General features: G+C 39.6%; 1 protein-coding gene across 6 annotated transcripts in view; it reads left to right on the top strand.

The window, feature by feature from the left end:
- The first annotated feature begins 1,002 nt into the window (after window positions 1-1,002).
- cbfa2t3 (CBFA2/RUNX1 partner transcriptional co-repressor 3) overlaps window positions 1,003-10,147 on the top strand; it is a 75,588-nt gene continuing 66,443 nt past the window's right edge. For 2 of the 6 annotated variants that reach the window (XM_056234801.1, XM_056234795.1), the window contains exon 1: window positions 1,003-1,433. In XM_056234801.1, coding sequence (XP_056090776.1) covers window positions 1,310-1,433 — 124 coding nt within the window. In that variant the 5' untranslated portion in view covers window positions 1,003-1,309. The remainder of the gene's footprint in view (window positions 1,434-10,147) is intronic. The other 4 variants (XM_056234797.1, XM_056234793.1, XM_056234796.1 and 1 more) reach the window with 2 other exon arrangements.

The raw sequence follows: 10,147 nt of genomic DNA, 5'->3' as shown, positions 1-10,147 counted from the left end.
ACGGGCAACAGCTCTGGTGGACATTCCTGCAGTCAGCATGAATGAATGTGTTTGGGAAGCTCTGGGTCGTCGTATACGACAGTGTGTTCCAGGTCCTGCCAATATCCAGCCATTTAAGAGGAGTGGACCAACACCCCCAGACCCCCCAATACAGTAAAACTGCACATTTTAGAGTGGCCTTTTATTGTGGACAGCCTAAGGCACACCTGTGCAATAATCCTGCTGTCTAATCCGCATCTTGATACGCCATACCTTTGAGGTGGATGGATTATCTCGGCTCACTAACACAGATATTAGACAGATTTGTGAACAATGTTTGAGAGAAATAGGCCTTTTGTGTACATAAAAAAAAGTCTTAGATCTTTGAGTTCAGCTCATGAAAAATGGGGGCAAAAACAAAAGTGTTGCGTTTATAATTTTGTTCAGTGTATAACACCAATTCAGCTCAACCAATTACCAAGCAATGCTTAATTTTGTTCAGTCTGTGGTGTAAAAAGGTCACATTAGCAATTAAAGAGAAAAAAAAAACACTTCAGCAAAACATGCTCAGGTCAAAGTGTCAGAATAATATTTGGTGCCAAACAAATTATTATAAATTTTACTGGTAGTCACTGTATGAAGAATTTTTTGGGTATAATATGTCACAGTTTACCTTACATAAATGAACTATAGTGTCCTGCACACACTAGTAAAAAAAATATAAAAATTTATATCTGGTGTCTGAATAATTTTTGATCTGACTGTATAAAGCTATTCAACTCCCAAAATACTGTATTATCACAGACTTATCCTAACTCTCTTTATGAAATATCAATACAATTGTCCTTGTTCCTGGTTGTCATCAATGGGAGATTTTAACTCAGTTCTAGTTAGTTTAATATGTACACACACACACACACACATTGACCAATTAGAGTACAGTCTCAGCCCACAGGCAGTCTGACCTCTCCAACACACACACACACACACACGCACACACACCCTTTCCTTTGAGCGGTTACAGAGAGAGATAAAGAGAGAGAGAGAGAGGAACATGCGCTCGCTACACGTCTCCTGCTGTGACAGAGAATAACTAAATTGTGGAGAACGACACCGATATTGCTTCCTAAACTAGAGAGAGGAAAGGAAAGGGTTTGTGGTCAGCATTTAAAAAGGAGGAAAACTTTTCCAGTTTCATGAGGACTCGAGTCTTGCGTCTGGTCTTCTCGTTGGGTCGTGTTCTTGAAGACGTTTGCGTGTGTTACTGAACTGGACGCCTTTGCTCTTCCCACAACTATAGCTGGGTCTTTGGAGTTGATTTGTGGATTCGATGCATTGGGATGAGATGGCTGGAGAGATCCATGCAAGGAGACTTCACAGATCTGGGATCAGGAGAGCATCTTCCACCGTTCAAACGGTCATGCTTCATCGGTTGTCCAACAGACAGTCAACAGGTGAGAGACAGAAACATGCATGTGTTGTAGAGTCTGATGTGTGATGCAACGTTACTCTAGTGGAGACGTCTGGTGGGATGCTGTGATGGAGAACAACATCTAAAAACACATTCTGGTGACCATTAAGGTTTTAAAATCACTAAAATTGTGTTAGTTGGGTTCAGAAGCTCCTTTTTCTGATCTACATACATGCATTTCAAAAGTTTGGGATTGATTTTTAATGTTTTTAAAAGAAGTCTCTTCTGCTCACCAAGACTGCATTTATTTGATTAAAAATACCCCAAAAAATAACAGTATTTTATCAATATTACGACAATTTCAGCATCATTACTCCAGTCTTCAGTGTCACATGATCCTTCAGAAATCATTATAATATGATGATTTGATGCTCAAGAAACATTTCTTATTAATATCAATGTTATATTTTTTTTCAGGATCCTTTGAATAAAAAGTTCTATTTGATTTATTTGAAAAATAATATTTGTAACATTATAAATCTCTTGTAACTTTTGATCAATTTAATGCGTCCTTGCTGAATAAAAGTATTGATTTATTTTATTTATACCCCAAAAATTCCCTTTGTTAATGAATCTGTGCTTGATTGACTAAATGTTTTAATCGCATTAATTTGACCAAGGTATTGTGTTTACATGAGGCAATATTGCATAAATCTCATTATGCATGTAATCCTAGTCAATGTCTTCTGAAGAAATAAGTAGAGACGTCTGGTGGGACGCTGTGATGGAGAACAACATCCAAAACATATTCTGGTAAATTAATGTCACTTTTGATCAATTTAATGCATCCTTGTTGAATAAAAGTAATGATTTATTAACAACTTTTTGATCCCAAACTTTTATGTGCATTTCAAGTTAACTGGAATAAACGCTCAGCAGCTTCTGTGAATAAAGTCCCGCCTACTTTGATTTGATTGGTCATTGACGAGCATTGACAGACCAATGACAGCTCAGATGAGAAGATCTTGGTGCTGTGCAATATCTCTCAGCACTAAAGTATACCAAATTAGCCAATTATTTCACAACCTTTATAATATACACCTTGGAAAAATCCCGAGGTCCAGATCCCGTGACCTCATAGCTGGCCTGTTTTCAGCAAGGCGGACAGAAACTGTATCTCCAGGAAAAGGCCATGTTTTTTTTGTACCTTATACCCTTTTTGACTTCTTTGCACCGGATTAAAGCACATGCACAGCAAATCATGTAACCGGGATCACAATATCTGAGAACTCTGAAGCCACTTGAGACCAATACAAGATTTTTAAGCCAAAGTACCACTTTTAAGTTGCACTTTATGGCTTTAGGGCGAAAATGTTTTTAGCTTCCGTTGAAAGGTAGGCTAATATACAGCGTTGCACATTACCTGCGGCGCTCGGCTCTTGGCGATAATGAGCTCTGCACACGTTTCTCTGATAAGCCCGGGATAATTAGGCTTAGTCATAAACATCCCCTGTAATTCAGTGATAAAATGGCTGAGGCAGCGAGTTAAACGTCCCTAAGGCCAGCGCTTCGGCGCATGCACTGCTACCTATCGAGGTGTGTGTGTGTGCACTAGGGGTGTATCGATACCCTCAAGTCACGATTCGATACATACCACGATACCGAACTCACGATATGATATTATTGCGATACTCAGACATATGATAAAAGGTTCACAAAAAAATGTACTGTTGATTAAAATGCTAAATTTGGTATATTGTGTGTGTAAATTAATATTCTTGGACTTGGTGCTGAAACCCAAAACACAGGACAATAGAGACACCAGAATAACAATATTCATGATTCTGAAGCTGAAATACATATTTTAAATAATGTCGGCCACTTTTTACTGGTAACATCAAACATTTGGCATTATCAGGACCCACAAATATTCGCCCATTGCATTATTATACATTATATTCAACATTGTTTACTGTATACTGAAGGCCCGACCTCACGTTGTGTTCAATCACGCTTGCACACCGCCTCCGAAACTTTCGTCCGTCATAAAAAAAATCGAATCGGGTTCGATTTTCTGCATTTTTCGCATCCGTAGCGAGCGGTTCGAATGGTGTTTTGACAATTCAGAGCCACCGAATCACGAATACGAAAAAACGCATAGTGTGTAAGGGCCTTTAATTGTCAAGCACCACTCGAACTGCTCGCTACGGATGCGAAAAACGCAGAAAATCGAACCCGATCCGATTTTTTTTATGACGGACGAAAGTTTCGGAGGCGGTGTGCAAGCGTGATTGAACATAACGTGAGGTCGTATTTATTTTTTAACGTGCGGAAATTTCGGACTCGGTGTGCAAGGGCCTTAACACTAAACTTTCTCACACAGTATTTTTTGTTTTGGGTGAACTATCCACGATACATAGTTGCATTTTTGTATTGCGATATATTGTGACACGATAGTGTGCACTGTAACGGTCACTTAACATAACAGTGCGTTTACGGTAATCCGAGGTACGATGAGAACTGCGCATGTGCGTAGAGAGTGTGTCAGTAATAGAAGAGATAACCGCTCTACCGACTTTTGTACACTTTCTTTTATTTCCCTTTCTATTTGTGAGCAGAGTTGAATGTTTATTTGTATGCTTTTTCTCACTCAGTCCTCATGTATGCGGACATTTTATTAAACCCGGGGAAAATACACCGTCTCTCTAGCCTGGGAAAACCCAGACAACTTCCGGAAAATTTAGATTTGCTCTGAAAGTTAGTCTGGCAAAGAGCTCATTCAAGCCCATTTCCAATCCGCCGAAATCGCGGCACCAATCAGAAGCGTTGGGGCGGGCTTTACACGATGACGACAGCGCTGGGATTTTGAAGCAGATTTTGTAGCTTAGATTACAAAGATGGATGCCGCCGTCGAACATCACTCGTTCCAATCAGCTATCGCGTCTGTTTTACGCGATTTGAACGTTTCCTTTTAGTTAAAAACCGAGCAAAGAACAACACTCGGAGATGTTTCTCCGCCGCTCTGCATACGTCATCTCCTTCATCGCTCTGATTGGGTTTAGGTCTATCCGCGACGTCCGTTGGTGACGCCCCTCTGGAAATGATTTGTCTATGACGCTTTGCCAGACCATAACTCACTTACAACTGAGAATGGTCTGGTTTTAACCAGGCTAACATCTCTCGCCTCTCGTGAATCTTTTCCTCACACTAAATGCGTCTCTATAGCACGCATTGTGTTTATCGTGCATGCGAAAATGAGTTGCAAGTTTATTCATACAGCACATTTCATGCACTATGGTAATTCAAAGTGCTTTACACAGAAAGGAATTCAAATAATCACAAAAAATAAAAGCAAGGGGAATTAAAGAGATAAATGCTACAGTTATAAAATTGCCTCATCTGGCAAAACAACGGTGTGTCATATTGTTCACAGCTCCCAGTTTTACTGTGAGATTATTACACTTGTGTTCTTTCGGCACGCCTAAAGGCCTGTTCACATCGGGACGAATTTCGCGCGTGATATTCGCCGACGTTCACCGCCTCGTGACTAAACAAAGGGCGCCAATGTGAGTGTGCACACCGACACGGAAAACGCCACGCGTAAAAGCGTCATTTTTTAAAAACGCCTCGGATTCGTCTTTTTAGTTTGATGCGCCGCGTCAAAAACTATCCGACCAATGAGATTGGCGCTTTTGCTCACGTGTCTGGAGCTTCTGAAGTTACAGTAAAACACAACTTGGGGGCGCTCAAACACAAAACGGTGTTGCCGAGCACACATACGTAACGGCGAAGAAGATATACGCCAAGTAGCGTCAACACTGCCGAGGAGAAATAAGACGAGGAAGATGCAAGGCCAGATGAATGTAGAGCTGCTGGTCTCGCTGGTGTCGGAACATAAAGAACTATATGACAAACGTGACAGCGACTACATCTAAATCTTAAAGGGATAGTTCACTTTGAAATGAATTTTTGATATGTTTTAGCTTACCTCAAGGGCATCCAAGATGTAGGTGTCTTTGTGTCCACAGTAGTTTCAATTTTGATATTTTTAGGTCAAACCGTTCTTGTCTGTCAGTCATATAATGCAGGTCTATGGTCACCAGCTCAAAGAGCATGCACAGAGAAGTCCAAATTAAACATGATTTAATGACTCGTAAATGTAAGTACACATTGTGTACATCACTCATACAATTGTTTATTTTTTTTTATTACAATTTATTTTTTTGGAATTTTCTTCTTTTACGACGGTTTAAATATCCCGGATAAGCGCAAATTAGTACCCTTTTAATTAGCCGTCTTTCCTACAATCTCTGCTCTGTGTAAACAATGAGTGACGTACACGCGCGAGGTTTCACTTCCAGCGCTTTCCGGAAAAGACCGAAGCGCCGGCGCCCTCAGATCACTTGGACGTGGCTGTGTTTACAAGAGGTAAAAACGATATAAATACTGTTCGTTTTCTCACACAAACCGCTCGTTTCGTGTCTTAGGCCATCAATGTGTACTTACATTTACGAGTCATTAAATCATGTTTAATTTGGACTTCTCTGTGCATGCTCTTTGAGGTGGTGACCATAGACCTGCATTATATGACTGACAGACAAGAACGGTTTGACCTAAAAATATCAAAATTGAAAATACTGTGGACACAAAGACACCTACATCTTGGACGCCCTTGAGGTAAGCTAAAACATACCAAAAATTAATTTCAAAGTGAACTATCCCTTTAATAAAAGAGAATACTATGGAGTGGTATTGCAGAGCAAATGGGCGCCATCTAATGTCAGGGAATGAATTTGCATGTCCACTCGGCTCATCGTCAGCGAAAATCGCTTGGGTGTGAACACAAAAAACACGTTGAAAAACGCTGGCGAATAACGCGCGCCGATATTCGTCCCGGTGTGTACGAGCCTTAAGACATCTATTGGACGTCTCCGATGGACCCGATTTTGTCACCACGTATTGTTTTTCTCTCTGGGCAACAACATCTCGTCTTTGCGTTCCAGCACGTGTGAGAAGGGGCTGATGGGAGGTGTAGTCAACAGCTGGGCAATGAAGGGGCTTTTCATGTCGCGAAGCTTCTTGTGAGGCGGCAGATGTGGAGCGACTCGGGCAACAGCTGCGGAAAACGATAACCGGAGAGATGTCAGAGCGTTGGCTTATCATCACACACACACACACACACACACACACACACACACACACACACACACACAGCAGTCTGCAATGAAAAACAGCCACCCACCACCACACATAGAAAAAGATGGGGGAGCCGAATTGAAACCCTGACATTTTTCACGAAAAAAAGAGGGGGGAAATTATCAAAACAAAGTCTGGTGGTTTCCTATCACTGGCAGCAGAGGGTTTATAAACCGCGCTAATCCACAGCTATTTGAATATGTATGCTTGGATGATATGTTGGCCAGTGCTTTAGCATCGTAGCATAGCTGACAGCGCTGTGTGTGTGTGTGTGTGTGTGTGTGTTAAGGAATTATGCTTTTCCATTCATAACAAAGACTAAATCAATAATATGTTCGACTCCACTGATATTCTGGAACGCAATGTTCGAATGTTCATGTTTTGTGGAGACGGTTCATGACTAAACATGATGATCTGATGTATTCAGGATGGCTAAAACAGAGAAGGTGTGTGTCAATGCCTACAAGACAGCATTATAACGCGTCATATGCATTATATATGCACACAACAAATCACTTGACTCATAAAGTTGAGGTAGATTTAAAGGAGGAGTTCACTTATGAATTAAAATTTCTTGATAATTTACTCGCCGCCACGTCATCCAAGATGTTCATGTCTTTCTTTCTTCAGTGGAAAATAAATGAAGGTTTTTGAGGAACACACTCCAGGTGTTTCTCCATATAGTGACTTCAATGGGGTCCAACGGGTCCAGATGTGAGTTTCAGTGCAGCTTCAAAGTCTCGACACGATCCAGCCGAGTTTACGCATTGACTTTTCTGCTCATAATGAGAACGTTTTGATTATTATGTACGTTGCTTGTTTGTTTTTAGATACTTATTTTAAGCTAAATATAAAAAAGTCCAGAAAAAAACCCTTTAAGTGTCTTCAATCAGTCACATGGTCTTCGCCGTTGATTGGGACACTTTCCCCCAGTCATCTCAATGGCAAAAAGTGTCCCAGTCAACCTTGAACGCACATGGGTGTCTAAATGTAAAAAATAATCTTCCTTTTTAATATTCATATCCAATTGGGCTCAACTGATGAAATATATATTTGCATTCTCAGATGCCACTGTTTTGCCTCTCAGGACCCAATATCCTGATCTGGCTATTTTTATATTATAATATAAAACTATATTTTTCTTTAACAAAGTACGGTAACAGTTTCTATGAAGTCCATGTTAATAATGAACTATAGCCCCATTTATACAACTATAAGTATTACTTTTCTATACACACATGTACAAAGACTCATTAAGACCTATACGGCAGTTATAAGAACAGGTATAGTTATATTTTATAATTATTTATACTAAGTCGTGCATTTGCTCTTTCAATGCACATGCTCATAATCTATTATACACTGATTTATAAATGATCAAATATAAAATAGTTCCAGAGACACTTGTTTGCTGCACCGAGTAATTATAAATTAAGTCTTTAATGGCTAATGTTTGCATTAGAGTTCATGAATGGTACTATTGATTTTAAGATGAAGATAGTAAAAGTCAGATCTGGAGGGTTTGGAAGAGAGCTTGTTTGTTTGTTTGATGTGTCCTTTGGTTTGATACCATGGTATATTAATATGATATTTATTCATGGTATATGTGGCCCTGGATCACAAAACCAGTCACGTCACACAGGTATATTTGTGGCAATAGCCAACAATACATTGCATGGGTCAAAATTATTAATTTTTCTTTTATGCCAAAAATCATTAGGATATTAAGTAAAGATCATGTTCCATGAAGATATTTTGTAAATTTCCTACCATGAATGTATAAAAGTTTTATTTTGGTGAGTGAATGCAGCAAAATCGTGAACATAAATGCACAACTTTAAAGGCGATTTTCTCAATGTTTCCATTTTTTTGCACCCTCAGATTTTCAAATAGTCATATCTCGGCCAAATATTGTTTTATCCTAACAAACCATACATCAATGGAAGTTTTATTTATTCAGCTTTCATGTGATGTATAAATCCAGACCCATGTGACTGGTTGTGTGGTCCAGGGTCACATATAAGCAAGTACACCATCCGACACACACACCGCGTACCACTACACTACTTTCTAGTAAGGAGTCTTCGAATGTCTATATAAGTGTGAATGTGAGCACACGGCATGGGGGAGGACAGGAGAAGATGAAGACAAAACCAGTACGAGACAGAGAAGCAGAGAACAGTTATTCTTCCTATTTCCTCTGCTCTGCGGTCTCTATGAAGAACAGATGTTCACGGCTTGATAGTGTGCGTCAACCCCCTCTTCTCGCTATCTTCAGTCCCAGCTCTGCCAACTGCCTGAACACACAGACCCGGAGTCAGGGTTTAACCATCAACACGCACACCTGCGAGGTCCATGGACAGATGTGCACATGCTAACGAAAACTCGACAAACTCACACCATCAGGGAAGAACTGAACGAGATCTCTGCATGAATGGGATCTCAGTTGTTTTCTCTTGATTGCTTCTCTTGAGCAAAAAAACCTCAGCAAATAGTGTTCAGATTTCCTACCCGAGTCTGAAAGCAAAAGTCAGAGATTTGAATAAGAATTGATACACTCTAAATAATGCTGGGTTGTTTCAACCCAAATTTGGGTGAAATATGGACAAACCCAAATGTTGGGTTAAAAATGTCATTTACAATTTTAACCCAACTTCAACTTTCACTTTCAACTGTAATTTTTTTAATTACATTTTTAACCCAACACTTGGGTTAGTCCATATTTGACCCAAATTTGGGTTGAAACAACCCAGCATTTTTTAGAGTGTAGATATTGAATGGCTAGGACTCTGTTTAAATGTGTTTCTCGTTTTGATGATGAACTGATTGATTCGTAAGTCCCAACACTAAAAAAAATGATGTTCGAGACTTTGTTCGAGAGTTGTTTCAACCTAAATTTGGGTCAAATAAGGACAAACCCAGCCATTGGGTCACATTTTTAAATGAAAAATTTTAGCCCAACTATTGGGTTAGTCTATATTTGACCCAACTTTGGGTTAAACAACCCTGCAGTTTTTAGATTTGATCTTTTAGTATGTTGTCTCCCATCCAATAACTCGCTTGGTGCTTTGTTACTTCTGATACACTGTGTAAAAAAATAATAAAATGCCGGGTTGTTTTAACCCGATTTTGGGTCAAACATGGACAAACCCAAATTTTGGGCTAAAAATTTAATTTAAAAAATGTAACCCAACGGCTGGGTTTGTCCAGATTTGACCCAAATTTGGGTTGAAACAACCCAGCATTTTTTTAGAGAAAGTCTCGGCTTTCAAATTCTGTCCATTTTGTTACATAATTCAGTCAATAGATGTGGTTTTATGGCTCTTTAATGACAGATCGCTGTAGCAGCTCATGAACCGATCATCTCTTCCTCTTCCGGCACCAAATAAACATGAATGAACATCAGAAGGAATGTTAAAAGATACAGAACAACTTTTTAAAATCAATCATGTGTCATGTAATCGATCAATCAGTGTTTCAACAGTGGAAAAGCCATTACATTTTTCTCTTGATCAAAAAAACCTCAGCAAATAGTGTGACTGACCAAAGTCTGTGAGCGAA

This window comes from Rhinichthys klamathensis, unplaced genomic scaffold (assembly GCF_029890125.1).
Source record: "Rhinichthys klamathensis goyatoka isolate OS25496 unplaced genomic scaffold, OSU_Roscu_1.1 h1tg000406l_1, whole genome shotgun sequence".
NCBI classification, from domain to species: domain Eukaryota; kingdom Metazoa; phylum Chordata; class Actinopteri; order Cypriniformes; family Leuciscidae; genus Rhinichthys; species Rhinichthys klamathensis.
This window is presented reverse-complemented; position numbering and strand designations above follow the sequence as displayed.